Source organism: Pelodiscus sinensis, chromosome 13 (genome assembly GCF_052426305.1).
Source record: "Pelodiscus sinensis isolate ZL-2025 chromosome 13, ASM5242630v1, whole genome shotgun sequence".
Classification (NCBI taxonomy): Eukaryota; Metazoa; Chordata; order Testudines; family Trionychidae; genus Pelodiscus; species Pelodiscus sinensis.
In genome coordinates, this window is record NC_143064.1 from 33,337,183 (window position 1) to 33,360,232 (window position 23,050).

Genomic DNA, 23,050 nt, shown 5'->3' on the forward strand with positions numbered 1-23,050 from the left:
GGAAAATTACACATTTCTGTACAACACACAGAGTACTCCCCCCCCCCCTTAACTACCAAGAAGTTTATTTCAGCTACTAGAGTTTTCTTTTATATTACAGTGATTTGTCCTTATTATCTGTACCCCTGCCTGAAAAGTCATCTCTGATCTGATTACCTAAACTGCAAACAATACCTATTTTATAGTAAAGGTTTTGCATCCTTCCAGAAGGGGATATAGGTATAACGTAACTCCCACATGATTCTGTTAAGTAGGACTGGCTATGAACAGGAATACCATTTATCAAAACATTGAAATGTTGACATTTGTTTTCATTCAGATGTGGAACAAAAACAGACCTTTCAAAATTTGTAGATCAAAAAACCCCCGGAAGCACCCCAGAACAACCATCAGTCCAGTGACTAGGTCATTCTCATAGTACAGGCAGTCCCCAGGTTACGTACAAGATAGGGACTGTAGGTTTGTTCTTAAGTTGAATTTGTATGTAAGTCGGAACTGGTACATACTGTAAGGGAAACTCTAGCCAATCATTTCTCCAGAGCTCAGTTTTATTCTCCCACACCTCACTCCCCTCAGTCCTTTATTCTCAAGCTGAGGTGTCTGCTGAGAAAAGCCGCTCCGTGTCTCCCTGGTCTGCTGGGGGGAGGACGGGGCGCTAGCTTCATGTCTCCCTGGTCTGCTGGGGGGAAGCAGCTAGTGCGGGGTTGCCTCACCCCGTTTGTAAGTAGGGATCCGATGTAAGTCGGATCCATGTAACCCGGGGACTGCCTGTATGTGGGAAACCCTAGTTCAAATCCTGTTCTGCTTAATCATTGACTATAAAAATCTTCTTTTAGTCCAAATGTAACAATGTCAAGGTATGGACAATTACACAATTAACATTTTATCCTGTCAACTACACGCATTTCCCCCTCCTCCCCTCCACTCCCGGCTGCTGTATCAGAGGTTGCAAGGGGAGAGGGAGAAGCAGTAGCTGGTGCCAGTGGGGAGCGGGCTTTAAGTTGGCTCCCCACGAGCACCAGAGCCACCTGCCCCCAACCCTACCCCTGTGCTGCTGCCTCTGATAGAGGACAGGGGCTGCTGCAACCCCACACTGCTGCCACTGTATCAGAGGCTGCAGGCTGATCCGCGAGGGGAGCTGGTTTTTAAAATGGATCCCTTGCAGACCAGTTCTCGCCTGGCACCCCACGCCGCTGCCTCTGATAAAGCAGCAGCAGCACAAGGTGACAGGGAGCTCCCCGGGAGTGGGGCTGGAGCGAATAATTCATGTGGTTTATCAACTACTCTATTACCCACTATCTAACATCACTGCATTAGAGATATAAAATATTTAACTAACTAGGGGTCTCCAACTTTTTTAAGCATGAGATCACTTTAATTTAAGTGCAATCTAGGATCTACCTCAAACCCAAACAACCTTGCCCCACCTCTTTCCTGCCCCTTCTCCAAGGTCCCACTCCTGCTCTCTCCATCCTCCCTTCCTCTCCCATCCTCACTCCCATTTATCAGGCTGGGGGCAAGGGTTGGTGTGTGGGGGTGGGAGATGAAGACACTGATCTTGGGCTAAAGGATTTGGAGTGTGGGAGGAGTTCTGAGCTGAGCCTGGGGCAGGGAGTTGATGTACAGGAGGGGGTTCATTGTGCAGGCTTGGGAGAGAGTTTAGGTGCAGGGGGATTCAGGGCTAGGGCAGAGTTTTAAGGTGCAGGAGGGTTCAGGACTGGGCTGGGGTTCAGAATGCAGGCTCCAGCTGGGAACCGCTTACCACAGGTGGCTTCTGGGTGGTAGTGCAGGGACCTAAGGCAGGCTCATCCTGACCCTGACCCTGGCCCTGGCCCTGGCCCTGCACCACTCTCAACAGCAACCAGCAAATTCCCTCCATCCCTGACCCACCTCTGCTCTGTGGAAATGGGGTGCAGGGTGAGCGGATGGGCACCCTGACATCAGCACCCCCCTTCTTCCTGTGCACTGCATAGCAAGCAGGAGGCTCCCACGGGTGGGGAGCATCTCCAAGGCAGAGAACAGGAGCAGCACTGAGAGGGGCAGATGAACTGCCAGCAATTGAGGGCCACCCGGCCAAGCCTCTCAGGATCACCTCTCAAAGGTTCCAAGATCTACCAGTAGATCCCAATCTACTGGTTGGTAATCACTGCTCTAATGTATTTCCAAAAAAAGTTTTCTTTCCAAAAAAATCAACACTTTTCACCAAGACAAAAAATTCATAACCAGCTCTAATAGTAAGTGACTAAATAAGGAAATTAATTATGGAGGGCACCACAAAAGGAATCAAACCCTAACTAGAGATGTTAAAATGCATGTATGTGTAAACATTTTTCAATGCTTACATGTTTACATGCAGGGGAGGGGAGGAGGCAGCGGGAGCTGGAGCTGTTGCTCACAGGGAGCCAGCTTTAAAGCCGGTTCCCAATTCTCACCCCACCTCCCACTAGCTGCTGCCTCTGTATCAGAGGCAGCTCCGCATGAGCCTTTGCTTGCAGGGAGCTGATTTTCAGCGCACTTTCCACGCACACAGGCTCCTGCCTGTCCCTCCCCCACACTGCTGCTTCTAACAGAGACAACAACATGGGGAGGGGGGGAAGAAGCAGTTGGCTAGGTGGTAGCCAGTATGTGGGGGGTGCCAGTTTGAAAGCTCCCTCTATATCTCAGCTCCCGCCTGTCCCTCCTCCCCCACGCTGCTGCCAAGGCAGCACATGGGGTGGCAGGCAGTTCCTGCCTCCCGCACTCCCCAATGCCTCTGATACATGGGTTAACCGTGTACTTCAGCAGACATTAACATCTATAATCCTAATCTTGAACAGAACATCTGAAATAACTTGAGGATAGATAAGTCCAGTAGCTAAGATACCAACCTGGGACTGATTAAATCTTCTACTCCATCAGGACTGTGCAACTATGGGCAAGTCATTTAGTGTCTCTTCTTCAGTGCTCCACCTATAAAAATGGGGACAAGAGTTCTTCCCCTCATTTCATGTCTAATAGATAAACACATGTGATTCAGAGCAGTTCAACAATGTTCCTTCTAATTTTTCCATCCATATGCAGAATACATTTTTTTACATGCATCAAGGTACATGTGCATGTATACCACCAGTAAAAACACATGCTCTTGCTGTGGACACAATGAGCACTCTGCTAATAGGCTGGGCAGCATTTGAACCGCTCCTGGTTGGCTGGCCAGCCAAGCACTCAGCTTGCAAGGAACACTGATGCTCAACACTACAGTAACCTTACGTAGGGAGGGAAGATTGGGCTGTCACTCCCAGCAGTTTAAAGTAGCTACATGATGTTAACATTTTTAAGTCCTTTGTATACCACACATACGACTAAGTTAGACATGTTACAAAGTGACCCGAGCCAATTCACCTGTATGAAGTATGGATGGGATCTCATCATGCCAAACAAATGGATTAAAGCCTTGACTAGTCCAAGACCAAAGTCTTCCTCAGTTGTAAGCAGGGACGTTAACAAGCAGTTAATTAGGTAACTGTTAAAAAAAACGTTAGCAGTTTCACACTGAAGACTCTGAAGTATAAAGTGTATACTACAGAGCCCACAGTGCAGCCTGCTCCCCAGTAGTGGGACTGGCAGCCAGGGTACACTGGGAGCTAGCTCCCAGACACACTCCTGGGGAGCCAGGTGCACTATGGGCTCTTCAACATAAGCTTTATACTACAGAGCCTGCAGCGCAGGCAGGACGGCAGCCAGCTTCCCAGAAGCCAGTGCACACCAGATGTGGGTTTTTAAACCAGCTCCCAGTGTGTACCAGCTCCCACCTACCACCCTATTCTCTGATACAGAAGCAGCAGCCGGTGGCAGCCAGCTCCCCAGGAGTCAGTGCATGATGGGAGGCAGCTTTTAAGCTGGCTACCGGCCCAACCCGGCCCAGCAGCTAACATCCCCGCCTCCCCCCCCCCCCCCCCGCAGTTCTGCCTTTTAAATGTATAAAAGCCTGTCCACTAATACATTTAAAAGGCCAAAGCGCAGCAGGAGGGACCCAGCTCAAGCCGGGACAACTGATTTCCCAGCTTGCGCAGGGTCCCCCACACTGCACACCAGCCTTTAATGTATTTAAAAGGCTTGTGAACAACAGGGGGAACCCTGCCTGAGCCAGGAATCAGTTGTACCAGCTCATGCCAGGTCCCCCCCACTGCACTTCTGATTTTTAAATATATTAAGAACCAGCACGCTCTCAATACATTTCAAAAGCAGAGGCGCAGTGTCCAGGGCTAGGTCTGAGCCAGAAATCAGCTGATTCCCGACTCATGCCTGGTCCCCACTACCTCCCTGCCTCCCCTGCAGAGACGGTGCTGGAGGAAAGCGACTTTAAGAGGGCTCCTGCTCCGCCCAGTGCTGCCTCTGCTAGAGGCAGTGGGGGGGGAGGGGGGGGAGCAACGAGTCGACTAACCAACTAGTCGCTTACATCGCTAGTCCCTTCCACACTGTAAGTTTTAACTAAATTGGGACAGCTACATGATAAATTCAACAAGGAGTTCTGTGGCACCTTAAAGACTAACAGATCTAACAAAGTAATAGAGAGGCAGCCGTGTTAGTCTTTAAAGTTTACCAAGATAAACTATCTTGTTAGTCTGATTAGGTGATGAGCTTTTGTGGGGCAGTCCCACTTCTTCAGATCTAACGGTCTTTTCCCATGAAAGCTTATGCCCAAACAAATCTGTTAGTCTTTAGGGTGCCATAGAAATGCTCATGATTTTTACAAATACACACGAACACAGCTATCCCTCTGATACTTGATCCCTCTGTATACATGTCCCATACCAGTTACAACTGGGACCCTGAATAAATTGTGATTTTACTGAAGGCACAGATGTTTGTGATTATGCATATTTAAAAATAAAATTAAAAAGTCTTTAATACCCAAAAAAAAATACCCAGTTTAGCTAGTCAATATCCAGGACAGAATAAATTTCACAATTAACTCAGTTTACTAGTAAAACTCTTTCCATCCTCAAAACTGGCTCAGTTTAAATTGCAAAATATACTATCAATTTGATGATGGAAAGATAGGAGTTTGTAGAAACAGTATTTAATGTACAGGCAGTCCCCGGGTTACGTACAAGATAGGGACTATAGGTTTGTTCTTAAGTTGAATTTGTATGTAAGTCGGAACTGGCGTCCAGATTCAGCCGCTGCTGAAACTGACCGCCAGTTCCGACTTACATACAGAATCAACTTAAGAACCCCAAGCGTCCCCAAGTCAGCTGCTGCTGAAACTGATCAGCGGCTGATTCCAGGAAGCCCGGGGCAGAGCAACCAGGGGCCCCAGCTGCTCTGCCACAGGCGACGTAGAAAAGCCTAGTCTGCTGGGGAGGGAGGGTGTACTAGCTGCGCATTCCCCCCCCCCCCAGCAGACCAGGAAGACGCGGGCGGCGTACCGAGACGCACCTCGGTCCACCGCCCGGGTCCTCCGCGGCTTTGCTCCCAGTCTCCCTAGTCTGCTGCAGACCAGCAGACCAGGGAGACAGGGAGCAAAGCCTCTGAGGACGCCGGCAGCGGGACAGCCGCAGCCCGCCTGGGCTCCCCCCCTGCCGGCTTCCCCCGCGGCTTTGTAAAGGTGCGGAGGGGCTCCGCTGCGCGAGACCCTCCCCCCCGCAGCTTTGCAAAGCCGCGGGGGAAGCCGGCAGGGGGGCAGCCCAGGCGCGCCCCTTTGCTCCGCGTCTTCCTGGTCTGCAGACCAGGGAGACGCGGAGCAGCTTTTCTTGCCCGGGAGTACACGGGTGGCGGGACCACACGGTCCCGCAGTCCGTGTTCGTAACTGCGGATCCGACATAAGTCGGATCCGCGTAAGTCGGGGACTGCCTGTACTGAAAGAAACTGTGGTCCATAATGGAAATGCAGAATAGAGGGAGGTTAGCATCTGGATAGATTTTGTTTCCTGACATTATTGGAAAATGGAGGATAGATAATGAAATAGGTAACATACAATTGATGGGAATGTGTTTAACTTGTTCCTTAACCTAATGAAGAGGTTTAAACATGTAAATAGTTGGTAATACTTAACTGGGATAACAAGCATGTAATATTCCTTCAGCTAGAACTGAGGCAAAATTTCTTGCAATCTATAACAGTGGAGTATTTTTGAGTCATTTAACTGAGAAGACCAGCACTGGACTTTTCAGAGGTTCATATCCCATAAAAAACAATCCCAAGATAAGCTACCTTAATTTCAAAAGTAGTGAACAAAAACATTAATGCCCATTATTATTACGGTATGGCAGCACAAATTTTCAGATACTGTTAAATGTATTTGTGTTCTTAGATTTTTTTTAAAATCTGTTCTCTTAGCTCAGTTTCACAGTTTGCCAACATTCTGGTACCTGAACACTCACACCGCAGGATTCTGTTGAGGATACAAAATTTTGTATCCGTGTCTGCATTTGCATAATAAAAAATGAGTTACAGATATCCACATCCCCTTCTGCAGATGTGAATACTTGAGGAATAAGTGAAATAGGTAAGATTTGCAGAGCTCTACACTTCAAGTCACAAGTAATATACTATTACTTCTCAATTCTTACATCTTTCAAGACAGGTTATAAGTCTTGTAAACTTTTAGCCAAACACTCTCCCAGACTGACAATATTCATATTAGTTGTATGCCTAGTATCTAGATACTCAGCCAATAGCATATACTTTATGTGGTTCAGTATTTCAGAGACTATGAAAAGAACATATTTAAACGGATGTATAGTTTGGATCTACCTGGTCCCACTCTCCCAGAACCTGACCAGTCCCAGAGGAGGGATTTTGCCAGACCAGGAAAGATAATTTCTGGACCCCTATCACCACACACTCCCCTCCCTGCCCCCAGGCTTCCTGGCTGTTCCAGGCAGCCTGCAACCCTGATGGCCCTCAGGGCTTCCAGCCACCAGCCTTTCACCTGGACTCTGGTCCTAGAACATCCAAAAGTTGCCAGACCCAAAAGTTACGATTTAGAGAGGTTCAACCTGTATTAGAGACAGCATCCAAAAACAGAGTAACAGATACTTGTTTCAAACAATTATCATAGGGAAAAAAAATATGCACAGATGTGGCACCACAACAAAAGTATAAGGCTTAACTCATACACATAACAATATTTGTCTTCTTTAAAACTAATGGCATTATCCTAGACAAATATCACTTCTGCTATGCCCGAGTCATTTAATTTCTGGGCCTACTTATGCCAATCATTTATTTTCCTATGGATTTTAACCAATGAATTTATGGTTTTTAACCAACTTATCCATTCTTCAAAAAGCACAGAGAATGGGCAAAATAATTTACAAAACTAATACATGTTAACTGAAGAGACTAACAGATGTGACAAACCCAATTAAGACACAGGATTTTGAAGTCATCTAATATTCATTCTAATTTTGCACATTACTACCTTTATTTGATTAAAGGTTCATTAATATAAAATTTAGCTCTTTGTATTTTAACTCGTGTGACATTTTCAAACACAAATAGAAATTTTCAGTTTCCCCTTACTCTTTTCAAAATAAAATGTTAAGTGCTACAAGATTTCTGGCAAAACACAAAAAGGCAATTAGTACAAGTAAATTATTGATTTTAATGGCATTTTAAAGATTTGCCTTGAAAACTGAATGTATGTTGTAAACAAACAAGTTTATTTATGTTTTTTGGTGCTAGAATTCTTTTGTCTTCTATATGTATCTGGCTGCCTTCCTCAGAATCCACTAATTGTTCGAAAGGATAGAATTATTCAAAAAAAACTTCACATCTAAAAGATCCAACCCACACAATTTCTTGAAGACTTACAGTTGTGTGTGTGTGTGTGCGCGCGCGCACCCGCGCGCGAGCTACAAGGAATTCTTGCCCTTGTAGATAAAACGGAATTGTCTTTACAATTAGCTCTGAGGTTCTAAATGCATCTGTGGGTATAAGGTACGATATTCGTTTTGATTAAATTGCTCTAGCTATTAGTGACTGTGATAAGTTTGCTACTTTAAACAACCAAATTATTTGCTGAATGGCAAAAAGTTCAAGGCATCTTCTAATCTTACAGGAACTTTAGATCCTCAGCTATATTTGGAATGGACCCTTGACCAGAAGGGGCTCATACTCAGCAGGATTTCTGAGTTTTTAAATTGATTTCTTAAAAATAAAACTTGTTTTAGTCTGTTTCAGTATAAAACAAACATTTATTAATAATGCTTTAAAAGATTATTAGAAATGCAGAGTGAAATAGATTTCCTAGGGTTATCTTGCAGCATTTCTCTATGGAAATACACACAAAAAATAAAAGGCATCCTACAGATGTAATTAACCTTTAAAAATAGAAGCAGCTTTTGGTATGAGTAATGATGAAATTCACTTGTGACTTATCATGAAAGAAAAAATGACCATAGATTCTACAGCCACTATAAAAGTTCCCTGAAAAAGTTGTGTTCTGTCCTTTTTCCCTTTCTTTAAGATGTATAAATAAGATTAGAAAGACTTCCTACCTCTCCCCTCACAATAATGTCCACTTTTTTTTTTAACTATAAGTTCAAACATAGAAAGTTTTTCCAAGGGACAAAGGAAGTGATATATCAAGATAACATGTGAAATGGAATAGGAAAGAAAACGTTATTTTTATTTAATATGTTTGTTGTTCCACATGTAAGTAAATCTCCTCAATACACACTTTGATAAAAAGCAGCTTATTTTTTGTTTGGTTTTGGTCAAAATTTGACACCAAGCCTCTTTCAGTAAGACCTTCAAAAAGTTCACAATGTGCACATAAAGAGCTCTCCCATACTACGGGCTAATTCAACCTAGATATTCATACTATTTCTAAGGTTAAAAAAACAGGAAAGTTAGAAGACCACCTTTCAAGCCTTTTGTATGTCATAAAGAAGCAACTACAGGGTACAACCTCCCATTCAGATTCCTCCTAAATTGGTTGTAGACCCAACAAAAATGAATGGAAAAGACACGTAGTTGAAGTGGACCAACAAGTCAAATCAGGAAGGCATGAATCAAACGGAGAACCTGGCTCCAATTTTACAATGATATCTGTGCAAGCAGATCCTTGCATTCACATGGAGCTTCACTAGCTTCGATGGGAACTTGGCCAAACAGATCAAACTGTAGGATCGGGGCCAAATTCTCAAAGTTCCATTAATGTTCTCACAATGGGAGAGAGATTACATTTGTAGAGCTATTAAAAAGGACATGGCCAACAAAACACTTTAAAGAGTATCTTGTCACTTTCAAGTTTCCACATAGTATACTGCTATTATAAGCAAAAAGTATGATTTTCATCTATTTAATATCATTAAAACATTTGTGTATAGTGGTGGTTGTAAAAATATTTCATTTACCATACATTTGAAGCCAAAACTACTTGATAGAGATCCTTAAGATTCTTAAGTCACTCATTAAAAAAAGGGAAGTTTATAGGAAACAATGTCAGTGAATACTAAGTGACTTTTCATTTTTGTCATAGTAACACAAGAATCACACCACCAGTTGAGACCAGAAAGGAAAAGTGCAGAAAAGTTATGAAGTAGGTAATTGCAAAATAATTTATCCATAGGGAAAACTTATTTCTAATTACTTAGAAGATGCTTTTCCACCTTGAAACAATACTTCACATATTAAATATTTTATTTTCCCCACCTAGATTGTCAGTTTAAAATAATAAAATAATTACCTACCTTAAGACAAGACATAAATGTAGTCCACAAGTACATCCACAAAGATAGTTTAAGGTTAATATTCAAAAATTGATACTAGAGTAAGTGCAATGTCCTGCAAAATATACACTATTGAAAAAAAATAACTAACAACTCCTTTTAATTCCATTAAGTCCATGGTCACAGACCCTAAATCATAAATAGGAAGTGGCATGAGGCAGTATGAACAAAGATTTAAATCCTACAGCTACGTCTAGACTGGCATGATTTTCCACAAATACTTTTAACGAAAAAGATTTTTCTGTTAAAAGTATTTGTGCAAAAGCTCGTCTAGATTGGCACGGAGTTATCGTTATAACGATGCGTTTTTGCGCAAAACCGCGTCTACATTGGCAGCACGCTTTTGCGCAAAAGCAGAAGCCCGGAACCATTTTGAAGAGGGCAAAAGGGCACCAGCCCTTTCTGGGGGCGGGGGCAGGAGCTCCTCTGAGGATGCACAGGAGACTGCTCGAGGGGGCCTGCAGGGTGGCTTTTGCGCAAAATCTTGCCAGTCTAGACAAAGCCTACAAGTATGAAAAGCTGTAACTCAAAATAAACTAGCTTGGTAATAGAGGTGTAGCTATGTTAGTCTAGTCTAGCTGAAACAAAAAACAGGACTATGTAGCACTTTAAAGACTAACAAGATGGTTTATTAGGTGATGAGCTTTCGTGGGCCAGACCCACTTCCTCAGATCAAACTGTGGAAGAAAATAGGCATGACCATATATATGGTATATATATATGTTCATGCCTATTTTCTTCCACAATTTGATCTGAGGAAGTGGGTCTGGCCCACGAAAGCTCATCACCTAATAAACAACCCCCTTCTGTTCTGAAATTTGATTTGTCCTTTTCATATGTGTTCATTTTTTTAATTGTATCCTTTGGTACAAGCTCATCACCTAAGAAGCCATCTTGTTAGTCTTTAAAGTGCTACATAGTCCTGTTTTTTGTTTAAACTACCTTAAACACAGTAACTGAGTAAATAGAGACTTTCTAAAAGGAACTTAAAAATACTACTGTATATGTGAGATCTAATACATATACAACAGTATATTGCAAAATGGAAAATATTTTCATTTTAGTTTACAAAAATGCAGCTACAAGGAAAAGTCCTTTTATGTTTTACATGCATGAAGAGCATAAAATAAAAGACTTAAGAAAACACAATTTGGTTTTAACAAACTTCTGATCTTAAATTACAATTCATCCAAAAATAATCCAATAGACAGCCGCGTGAATTCATAACAATTCATTAGTCTTACTATTTGTGATTAACCATAAGACATTTATGATTTCTCAAGTTTATTCTTTACAAAAATTATTCACTGACTCACTTCTTATAGTTACCAGTCTTTCAACTGTATAAACGGTTCATTATCAATATTCAAAATCAGAAACCTGAGTTGTTTTGGATGGACATCGGTCATATGGAACATTGGTTTCAAGAGTGTAACTCTTGGAATCAGTTTTCTAACAAGGTTCACTACCAATTTCACATTTCTTTCTGTTTAGTTCCAACGCAGCAGACCACTTTAGCACAGTGTAGCCCTGCTGAAATCAGTATGAGCACTTAGACTAAAACCTGTCTTATGTGCTCAAACAGTTTCTCAACCTTTTTTATAAAGTACCCCTTTGTGTGGGGGGAGGGGAGCGGGGAATATTAAAAAGAGTACCCCTAAGTACTTACAATGTTCACACACTCAAAATGCCCTTTCCCTCCCCCAGAGACAGGCGCCCCCATACCCCTGCTCTAACCCAATGTCCTTTCCCTCCCACAGACTGATATGTATTTACACTAAAAATTTAAATTATCTAGCAACAGTAACTGATATGGGCACAATACTATCAGACCAAAAATGCTGCATGTATTCAAAACTTGGTTACCCAAAATTTTGCATACCTCAAACTAGCCCAAGCTTGGGGACACAAACTGGAATCCTGACAGTGACCCAGAGACATCTGCAGGTAAGGAGCGGAGCAGTTGGGTGCACAGAGGGGCTCTGCATATGGGTAGGGGCTCCAGGTCCTTGAGGAACTAGTCCCCAGGCTGGGCAGTGCTTTGCAGGTTGTTTCCCCCATGCCACCTGGAGCTGGGGTCCCTGGCCCCGTCTTGCACCTGCTGTTCCATTGAGCCGCTCAGCCCTGCTCCAATGAGCGGTGAGAGTAGCACTTAGGTGTAGTGGGCAGGGGCCGGTGGCTGTCCCAAACCATACGCTTGATAGAGGGGCACGGGGAGCTTGCCGGGGGCACCGCCGGCACCATATGGGGCAGTAGCCGGCCAGCCCCCACCCTGCCCTCCACACCCTGGAACCTAGCATGGCGCCCAGGGGCAACTGCCCCCCCAACCTCCCTCGTTACACTCCTGAGGCAGAGCCAGGAACCCCCAGCCCTCCTCCCTCAACCCAATGCCTGGGTCTCACCAGAGCTGTCGCCGCCGCTGCAGCCACACACTTTTGCCTCCAGGCGCTGGAGCGCCTGCGCAGAGCAGCTGTCAACGTCCGGGCTTGAACATTCAATTTGACGGGCAATTGTTGACGTACCTCCCCCCAGACTTCTCACACGTACCCCTAAGGCAGTGTTTCCCAATTTTATTTGGCCACGGAACCCTTTTAAACTTGAAAGAATTTTGTGGAACCCCTAACAACAGTCTTAGGGTATGTCTACACTGCTATCCTAGTTCAAACTAGGGTGGCTAATGTAGGCATTTGAACTTGCGAATGAAGCCGCCATTTTTAAATGCCCCGTAGTTTGAACTACCTGCCCATGGCTACACGGACTAGGTAGTTCGAATTAAGCTCCTAATTCGAACTACTGTTACTCCTCATTGCAATGAGGAGTAACAGTAGTTCGAATTAGGAGCTTAATTCGAACTACCTAGTCCATGCCGCGTGTAGCCGCGGGCAGGTAGTTTGAACTACGGGGCATTTAAAAATGGCGGCGCCCGGGAACATGCAAATAAAGCCCGGGATATTTAAATCCTGGGCTTCATTCGCAAGTTCAAATGCCTACATTAGCCACCCTAGTTCAAACTACCCTTGTATATGGAGTAGTGTAGAAATACCCTTATAGATGGAGCTGAAAAAATAGACCACAAAAAAGTAAAGATAGCAGTGTTGTCTTCAAGTCATCATTGTCAAGTCCAAGTTGAGTCTCAAGTCACTACAGTTCAAGTCCCAAGTCGAGTCTCAAGTCTTAATTTAAAAAAATTTCAAGTCACTTTTGTACAAGCCATCAATATCAGCATTTTCAGACAATTTTTTCACCAAGTCGAGACTTGCTAATTTTGTGAAATCAAGTCGAGTCTCAAGTCACAAACAATGAACCCGAGTCGTTTCAAGTAGAGTCACCTAGGTGAATTAAGTAGGACTCAGTTCAAGCCATGGGACTCGAGTCAACAACTCTGGAAGATAGTAATAAACAAATGCTAAACAAGGTCATGAGATCAACATTTAGTTTAATGGCACATATTTAAAAACAATAATCACATTTAATGTGCACAAATAATAAAGCTCAAAAACGAATATGCATTAAATATTAATGATTAATTTTTAAAAACCATAAAACGTGATTGTAATGGAATTTTCTCACGGAACCCTTATTTTCACTTCACAGAACCGTGGGGTTCCGTGGAACCCCATTTGGGAAACACTGCCCTAAGGGTACACGTACCACAGGTTAAAAAAACACTGTGCTAGAATGTTTGTAGAAAACTAAAACTGAACACAGAAACACAGTCAAAGAATGTCTACTTAAAAAACCCAGCAATATTTGTCAAATTGTAAGAGACTACACCAAGTGAATGTACAAGATTTGCAAGTTTATGTAATAGCGACGAGGAGTCCTGTGGCACCTAATAGACTAACTGAAGTGTAGGAGCATAAGCGGGTCTTTGCCCACGAAAGCTTATGCTCCTACACTTCAGTTAGTCTATAAGGTGCCACAGGACTCCTCGTCGCTTTTGCAGATTCAGACTAACATGGCTACCCCTCTGATACTTGACAAGTTTATGTAATGTTATCTATAACATCCAAATTTCACTTTTCTTAAACATGTTGACATTATAGTATTAGTTGAAGACACATGAATGATAGCATGAAAAATTTACATGCTATCATGAAGAATAAGAAAGATATACTGCTTGAGATGCAATTATTATTTTAACAAACTAGTGGAAACAATCTTTATGCAGCAGGTAATGGAATGTGTTTATCTAGACATCCATTGTAGTTATCATAACAGTATTTTCTAAATTACTAAAGATACATAGACCATGATTAAGTATTGAAAATCACAACAATATTTAAGCATTTGTACAGCTATGTATGGTAATTACAATGCTTAGAAACACTACTCTGTAGAGACACAACTAACAGAGAAAGAATAAAATACAATTGAGATACAGGGAACCCACAAGTTACAAGAGCCCGAGTTGCGACCCCCCGCACTTACAAAAATGGTTGCAAGTGAGGAAGGGGCCAAAACCCTCCGACTTACATCCTCGGCCCACATTTACGACTGCACATGGCACCTATCACAAATGTGGGTTTGAGTTACGATGCCCCCGACTTGTGGCGCTTCCCCAGGAACCGATCGCATCACAAGTCGGGGGCCATCTGTAAAGGCTCCCTCTGGTTTTCTTGCCAAAATAAAGTATCATACTGTAGCCAGACATGAACCCCATCTTGTTCCCCCCCCCCCCTGAGAGAAAGACAAAGGCAGTCAGCCTTTGATGCCCTGGGAACGCAGGTGTGCTGCCTGTCCCTGACTCTACCATAAACAGAAACCAGACAGTAAATGGGCTAGCTGATGACCCGGAGCCTCCCGGAGCCCTGATGGCTAGTATCAGTAATTGACATGCCTGCACTGTCCCAGAAGAGGAATCTTCGCCCATCACATACCAGAGGTGCCCATTGTCTGCATTTTCCCAGGTGTGAATTATGCTTTGCACCCTTCGTGGGAAACTTGGCATTCAAAGCCATTTTTCCTAATTGGCCACTTGAGACCAGGAAGAAGCCTATGTGACCCGAGGGGTATAAAGAGAGTTTAGTAGCCCACCCCATTTGAGCTCCAATCATCTATACCTGCTGGCAGGTACTGATTGTCTCCCGAGGTCTGTGGGACGCCCAACCTCGCCCTACTTCTTCCCGAGAGATTGAGAGAAAGACGCTGGTCACGCCAAGTCTGGAACGCAGGAGTGAGAATATATACCTGCTAGGTGTCTATTTTGCATGCATTTAATAAGAGCTCAGAGAACCAAAAGGGTTTCATGGTACTTATTAGTGACTTATTAGTGTAATTTCTGTCCTGTCCTTTGTAGTGACTGTGTTATCTGTAACACAGTAGTAGCATTTAACAAGTTTACCCTGTAACAATAAAATAGTAACTGTTTAAGCTTTAACCTGACTCCTTCAGTTGCTGTAACAGAACCAAGCACAATTTAAAAGAACTTCAGCAAGTCATAAGGGACAGGTATAGGGAGAGCTTGGGCGTTTGGATGTGTGTCACTCCCAGGTGACAGATCCATTGGGGCATCTCTCAGTCTTTCCCTAAGGCTGCCCGCTGGGAAGGAATCTTGGATTCTAGCAGCTAAAATCTGAGGTGTTATAAGCTCTCCCTGTAAACTTATTGGGGCACCCATCAACCTCCTCCAGGTTGCCCGTTGCAAGGGATCCCGGTCTCAGCAGTTGAAGTCTCGGGTGTATAGCACGTGCGCACACACACACACACACACACCACTCACTGCCCTGACCGTCGGTTGGCAGAATTGGGGCGCCCGTCAACCTCCTCCAGGTTGCCCGCTGCAAGGGACCCCAGTCTCAGCAGTTGAAGTCTCGGGTGTATAACACACACCCCACTCACTGCCCTGACCGTTGGCTGACACATACCTTTTCAAGTATAAATGTGAATTATCAGATAATACCATTTATGCAAAGTCCCAGAAATGAAATAGTTCCACATTCTCTCCAAACTAATATCCAAGGCCTATTTTATGAATGTTAGTAGTACATCCACACATACAGTCTCACTAAGAACAGCCTGCTGTGCTCACAAAAGCTCATGATACCATCTTTATGTTTTGTTAGTCTTTAAGGCACTGCTACACAATTCGTTGTTTTTTAAGTTTTTCCAGTTACAGACTAACACAGCTACCCCTCTGAAGCATATGTAGTGAGTTAGACCTGCTGTTAGAAGCTTTACTTAGAAAACATTTTCAACATATAAATTTTCTTCAACATTAAATCAATCCCTCTGACATATATCATTCAGTTCAACTGCATTACCTGACAACTTTGGAAAATCCAGGCCCCAATACACTTCTGATATTTCACATTTAAGTGTATAAAATTAATAACACTGAGCTGTCACATACTACAAGATACAATACTAAAATAAATTTAAAGATTTCACAGTGCAGCTCAAACACATTTTGTGCTCCCTTCTGGCCTGGCTCCTGTTTAAGAGGAAATATTTCAATTCCTCTAGCAAGAGCTTATTTGATTTTTCTGTGAAACTACTTACTTCACCTCAGATTTCCCCATAAATCACTAATTGGTATGTACTATATGGTTTTTTAATGAGAAATGTGATAGTAGCACCTGCCAGAATGCTGACACAAAAATACAGGCTAATAAGTAAAATTGTGCCATCAGAACAGCCCAAATAAATTTCTAACAAAATGGTAACAGCAAGAGTATTTAAATTATCAGGATACCTTATAGAAAGCCCAATACCAATCAACATTTTCTCCACCACAAGCTAATACAGGCTGCACTTCTAAAATCCAGGATTATCTGGTTTGGCAACATCCATGATCTGGCATGTCCATGGATATCCCAGGGCCAGAAAGTCCCGGCACGCTGCAAGAGGGTGGGGGCCCAGGAGCCTGCGGGCCCAGGAGCCTGCGCAGGGCTCAGTTGGGCTGCTAGGGGAGGGCAGGGCAGGAAGTGTGCACAGCTCAGTTGTGCTGCGGGACAGCGTCAGGAGCCAGCATGCACAGCTGAGCTAGGCTGCTGGGGTAGGGTGGCAGGAAGAGTGCGCAGCTCAGCTGTGCTGCGGGAGAGTACCAGGAGCCAGTGCACGGCTCATCTGGGTTGCAGGGAGAGCCAGGAAACGGGTGAAGAGACCTGAGGTGGGAGGCCTGAAATGACCTCCCTTATTCCAGAAAAATCCCTCATCCAGAACCATTCTGGTCCAGGGGGGGCGTAGCCCAGGGAGGTCCAACCTGTAGCGTGGCAATTGTTGAATTAAATACACACAGAACTCTGCACCACACCAAATTAACATCTCTCACTCAATGACCATTAATTCATCTGAAGAGAAGCTAACACTGCTATAACTTTGCACATGTTACAGGTAGCATAAATACATGAAAGAAGAGACTTGTCACTCCCGCTGAGCCTAGAAACAGTAACCAAGAGAGTTCTAGGTATAAGGAGGTGACAGTTAACTGAAGGAGATGGAAAGAGTTCAAGGTGGTGGTTTAGGAAATGACAGGCCTCCGGGTAGTAATATAAGGGATGTGTTGGTGGGCACTTTGAGCACTCAGAAATGGAGGATTCAGGGTAATGACCGCAGAGGTAACTTACGGTAAGTAGGTTCAAACAGACTGTAGCTGAGATGTAGGTTTGGCTAAGGATGGCAGCATCAGGATGAGGACTCAGTAGGTTCTAGGTCCGTGGTGTCCAACACACTAGCCACTAGCACATGTGGCTATATGGTTGGTTGAGTGTGGCTATTTTGCTTCAGAACTAGTTGGACACCATGGTTTTAGGCGGTATGGCAGAAGGCAACAGAATTAAGATGAAGAAGAGATGGACATTAGAGGATGTCTGGGGGTAGGAGAACTGGGATAAGGGACAAGAGGGACTTGGCTGGGTTGTTTCAGGCAGCAGGATTGAGGTGAGATGTTATCTCTGGGGGGGCCAGAAGTATAAGGGAAACAGTCACAGCCAGATCTAGGGGTGAAGGCAGATAGACTCTTAGGGGGACAGCAGCTGGGAAAGGCAAGACCAGCATGGGACAGGCAGTCTTCAGAGAATGGCAGCTGGACCAAGGGGAGAGAGATACATGGGCTGGGACAGCATCCGAATGAGTTGCAAGTAGGCTCTCCGAGAGACTAAAGGGAGCGTGCACAGAAGGATTCTGAGGGAAGACTGATAGACTTTGACTGGGAACAGCAGGATCTAGCAGGGAAGATCAGGAAGGCTCTCAGGGGAGCAGGTAGGGGCCGACAGTCTCTTGGTGGGGGTGCAGTGAGTTGGGGGGAGATGTGGACAGACAGGAGTGGACATTCTTTGGGCTAGGCACGATTGGGATGAGGAGCGATTCTTCGAGTAGGGAGAGATTTCTGGCACCGGATCAGGATGGAACTAGTGGGCTCGCTGAGAGGTGTGTGGTGGGGGAGGAGGGGCGCAGGTGAGGGCGGAGTCTCAGAGCAGGGGCAAATGGGAACTGCCTCGGGGTGGGTGGGGGCCGGGTGGGTTCTCGGGGGCAAATGGGGGCTGCTAGACTCGGGCAACTCCAGGCTCTCGGCTCCGCCGCCCCTCCCCCCCAGCAGCTAGACCCACGCGTGGGAGCGGACAGAGGCAGCAGGTGCCCGCCCGGCGTCCCGATCCCCACTGCGCGGCTCCCAACCCCCGCCGAGCGGCCCCGCACTGACCTCGCCGCCGCTCACGCACAGCTCCATTTTGTGGCAAGGCTCCGGCTCCTCCGCGTCCTCCAGCGGGGCGAACGGTACCATGACCCCGCGCCCGCTAGCCGGGGAGCCGCTGCCGCTCGCAACCGCTGCTCATGTCCCGGCTCCGCGGCGGCTACTGCTCCGGCGGCCTCAGGGGCAGCGCGCTGCCGAGCCCGCTGGCCCCCTCCGCCGGCCCATAGAGCGCGACGGCGGCGCAGGAACTGGCTCTGCTACTGCGGCGGCCGGCCGGCGGGGGCGGCTCGGCTCTGCGCGCACCGCGCCCCCACCCCCAACATGGCGGCCGGAGAGGGGGCGGCGCCGATGCAGCATGGGAATGACGTCAGGCCGGACTGGAGAATCCCCGGCATGGGCAGTGGGGGATGGGAGGCGCACGTGGAGCGAGCCGTGCGGGGGAGGCGGGGGATGACGTGAGCCATGGCGTGGGTGTGATGCACGTCCTGTGCTGCGTCCCCTGGGGCTGCGCGCGGTGGGAGCCGGGCCGCCCTGCCCCCTTCCCTCCTGGCTAGCGGGAGCGGGGACCCGGCTCCAGCCCGGCTTCCGCCCGTCGGGGGGCGGGATGCCCGCTGCGTGGTCCGTGCTGAGAGCCTCTCGCTGTGCTTGCGGGGCGCCCCTTGCCGGTCCAACCGTACCTTTGCCCCGGGGGTGCAGTCCTGCCTCGTGGCGGGTACCGTGCTGCAGCCGCCGGCCGGCCGTGGGGGTTGTTTTGTAGAGTCAACTGCTTCCCTCTGCTCCCCTGCCGGAAGCAACGGGCCCTCGGGGGTGCCGGGCCCGATCCTGCCCTGCAGTTAAACCGCATATGCACAACTTTGAATTTCTCGGGTAGTAAGTCATGACTAGACTCATAGAGCCCAAGGTCGGAAGGGACCATTGTGGTGATTTCATCTCACCTACAAGAAGCATCGGTAGGCGGGAGGTAGCTGAGTTACCAGTGCTACACTCGTTTGTAGAGATCCTTTCATATTTGCAGTAAACACCTTCTGTATCACTTGTTCAAATGACAGCAAAAATAGTGATTCACTTGTTACATTTATTGAAGGGGAATAAGGAAAAATATACTCAGGTCCAGAAACTGCAAGATAAAAGTAAGACCCTGTGGGGGTCTTACAACTATTAGAGCCAGAAACTGCATAAAAGCATTATGAATGTGTATTTATGAGAAGGCATCTGTTTCACCTTGGTTACAAGCACCAAGAGATTTATTCCTCCATTTCCAAGTACGTAATGAGAAAGAACATTGCATTGTTTCCAATTCTGAAGGAGTTTGCACTGTAGTTAATTTGCTATTTGCCAGATAAATTGTCTCAGATTCTCTAAGTGAAAGGATTTTTAATTTTTTCCTACATCATTATTTGATCTTAGAAGGATATATATATATATATATATATATATATATGATTCATTGCACATGGTTAAGAATGTGTTTGGAAATTATTACCTAAGACAAAAATATTCTGAGAACTTTTTAGACTTATTTAAACCTTTCACAAAGGAGCATAATACAAAATCAGAAAGCACCCTTGCAACAAGAGACAGTTGTTGATCACTAAATAATATTGTACACAGTTAGTAGGAATCAGGAAGCAAGTAAATAACATTACATGGTTCAGAACTACTCTGCCTTTCTTATTTCTTTTTATTAATTGCACACAATAAGGTGTTGTGGTGCTGTATTCCTTGCAGCATGTCTCTCAGAACTAGCCATCATCATTATAACTGGGTTGTGCTACTACAAAAGGTAATTGGATATTGTGAACATGACATTATAACAATATCCAGTTATCTTGTCAGCGTTTCCATTATAAACATATTTTTAAAGGTTTACAACTCAGTCATAGAAGACCAAAAAATGTTTTGGCCTGAAACTAACCATTTGTGCCCAGAAACAATTTTTTCTGCAGAAAATGTAGTTCAAAAGTATAGTTGCAAAATATTTAGGTCCCAAAGTAAACATGTTCTACACTATATTTGAATATTTATGGATAACTCATTTTGATTCAAAATATATAACTGCTTCTATTATATTAAAGGCTACTCAGGGAGCTCTCAGTTAAAAAAAATCCTTGTTGGCTTGCAGTAGTGCTGTGGATGTTTTAGAGTGGTCAGATGACAGGACAGGAAATAAACTTCAGAGATTCTATAAACAGCTGTAGCCAGGAGACACTGCCAAGTTTTTGTGCCTTTAGTTCACACCCGGGGTGCTTCCTACTCTTACGCCTCTGTTTGCACACAGACATTATTAATGTTTTTGCTGTGCATCCACAGAAAGCCAAAAGACCAGACCTCTTTTGTGTGGTTAAATACATAGGCAAAGAAGTACCACTGTGCTGCTATTAATTTACATCAGAAGGATGGAAGTGAAACTTTTTTTTTTTTTTTGCTGGTGATATTTGAGCCCTCAGCAAAATTTGCCCCTTCAGCCTGCATTCCAGTCATTTATTTTGAAAGCTGTTGAGGCAGTTCCTACTTCCCGAAAGGGTGGCAAGTTACAGATACATATTCAATGGCATAGAATATTGCAGAATTAGACAGGGTTCTGAAAAGAGCAATGGAAAATTATTAGGGTTATAGCAAAACTTTCATGTGAAAAGAGATTGCAAAAATTACTAATTAACCTTGGAAACAAGATGAATAAGGTAGGACATGATATATGTGAAGAATGAATGGTGTAGAAATCAGGAGCTTTGCTTTTCCCTTTTTCATAAAAAATGACTAAGAAGTTATTGAATGAAATAAAAAAGTCAAAACAAAGTCAAAACAAATAAAAGGAAATAGTCTTTACAAACAATGAATAATTAAATTGTGGATTTCATTGTTATGAGGTGTCATTAAGGCAAAATACTCTGCAAGACTAAAAAAGATTGGACATTCATATAGAGATTAAAAAAACCCAGAGTTATAAATGCTAATGCTAACAAAATTAAAAAGCAATATTAAACCGAATGTTTCAGGGTTCATGATTGAAGAGGAAATGCAGGACTAGATAGACCACTGGTTTGATCTAGTATGTAATTCCTGTGTTCCCATGTTAACTTTTATGCATAATGGAGCCTTAGTTTGATGCAAATCCCATCTGTTATGGATGAAATAAAAACATGTCTCGTGTCAGCATCAAAATTTTAGCTGATATTTTCTGTCAGCTACTGATAGACAAAAATGTAAAGTTAATGTTATTAAAAATATTTGGAAGCTGGTAGCTTTGAAATGACTGGTATGCATTGAATACCTTAATGGAGTTCAGATAGCAAAGTCAAACAAATTTTCAGTATAATTTGCATATTTTTGAACAATGAGATTTGATTACACATAGACTGCTTTTGAGAGTGGCTTAGGGAAGGGAATCCCAAACTTTTTGACACGGGGACCAGTAAATCCAGCTTTTGGAGGACTGGTAACAATCATTTGAATATTTACATATCATTAAGCAAATTATGAATATTCAAATAAGATGTTTCTGGTCCTCCCAAAGCCCCCAGTGCCAGCTTTAGCAAAGCTTTTGATACGGTCACCCACAATATTCTTGCCAGCAAGTTAAGGGAATATGGATTGGATAAATGGACTGTAAGATGGATAGAAAGCTGGCTAGACCAGGGTTTCCCAAACTTTTTACTTTAGTTGGAACCCATTTTTTTTCCATTACTGTTTTTTGCAGCCCAAAAATATAAATGCATATAAAAAAATTAAAAATGAATAAATTTTCAGTGTTTCACTCAGCTGCATCCTCCCCAGCCTGTGCCAGGGCTTGGGAGACCCGGGGCCGCATGGGTTTCCTGAAGCAGATTGGGGGTAGGTTATCTGGCTAAAGGAAGGATGCAAGGAGGGCTAGGGCTGCCAGGTGTCCAGTTTTGTACCAGACAGTCCGGTATTTGAGGTTCTGTCCAGGAAACAAATTGAGAAAATACCAGACTTATAAAATGTCCAGTATTTTCTAATTAGGTAAGTTTTATTATTATTAGGTGTATCAGTCCGTAGCTGTGAACTGCCTGGCTGGTAGATGTGCTCATGATGCGTGAGTGTGTCTACCAGGCAGGCAGTTCGCAACTACTCAAGGGTATGTCTACACTACAAAGTTAATTCGAACTAACAGACGTTAGTTCGAATTAACTTTGATAGGCGCTACACATGCAAATTGCTAGTTCGAACTTAATTCGAACTAGCGGTGAACTTAATTCGAACTAGGTAAACCTCATTCTACGAGGACTAACACCTAGTTCAAATTAACTAGTTCGAATTAAGGGCTGTGTAGCCACTTAATTCGAACTAGTGGGAGGCTAGCCCTCCCCAGCTTTCCCTGGTGGCCACTCTGGGCACCACCAGGAAAACTCTTCCACCCCCCTCCCGGCCCTAGAGCCCTTAAAGGGGCACGGGCTGGCTACGGTGCCTATGCCAGATGCAAGCCTGCCAGCACCCAGCCAGCAGAACCTGCACCTGGCATGGCTCGAGCCAGCCACCCGCTGCCACCCAGCCCTCCGCCTCTTCCCGGGACCAGGCTGCACAAGAGGGCCAGTGTAGACAGACAGGTTAATATCTTGAAGCAAAATGCAGGACAATGTAGCACTTTAAAGACTAACAAGATGGTTTATTAGATGATGAGCTTTCGTGGGCCAGACCCACTTCCTCAGATCAAATAGTGGAAGAAAGTAGTCACAAC

The 23,050-nt window shown here is 44.6% G+C and overlaps 1 protein-coding gene across 4 annotated transcripts in view; it reads right to left on the minus strand.

Moving 5' to 3' along the window:
- RPS6KA6 (ribosomal protein S6 kinase A6) overlaps window positions 1-18,699 on the minus strand; it is a 123,258-nt gene extending 104,559 nt beyond the window's left edge. For 2 of the 4 annotated variants that reach the window (XM_075940767.2, XM_075940766.2), the window contains exon 1: window positions 18,364-18,695. In XM_075940767.2, coding sequence (XP_075796882.1) covers window positions 18,364-18,444 — 81 coding nt within the window. In that variant the 5' untranslated portion in view covers window positions 18,445-18,695. Of the gene's footprint in view, window positions 1-2,867; window positions 2,887-18,363 lie in introns of those variants that run through there. The other 2 variants (XR_012906857.2, XM_089781653.1) reach the window with 2 other exon arrangements.
- Window positions 18,700-23,050: the final 4,351 nt, after the last annotated feature.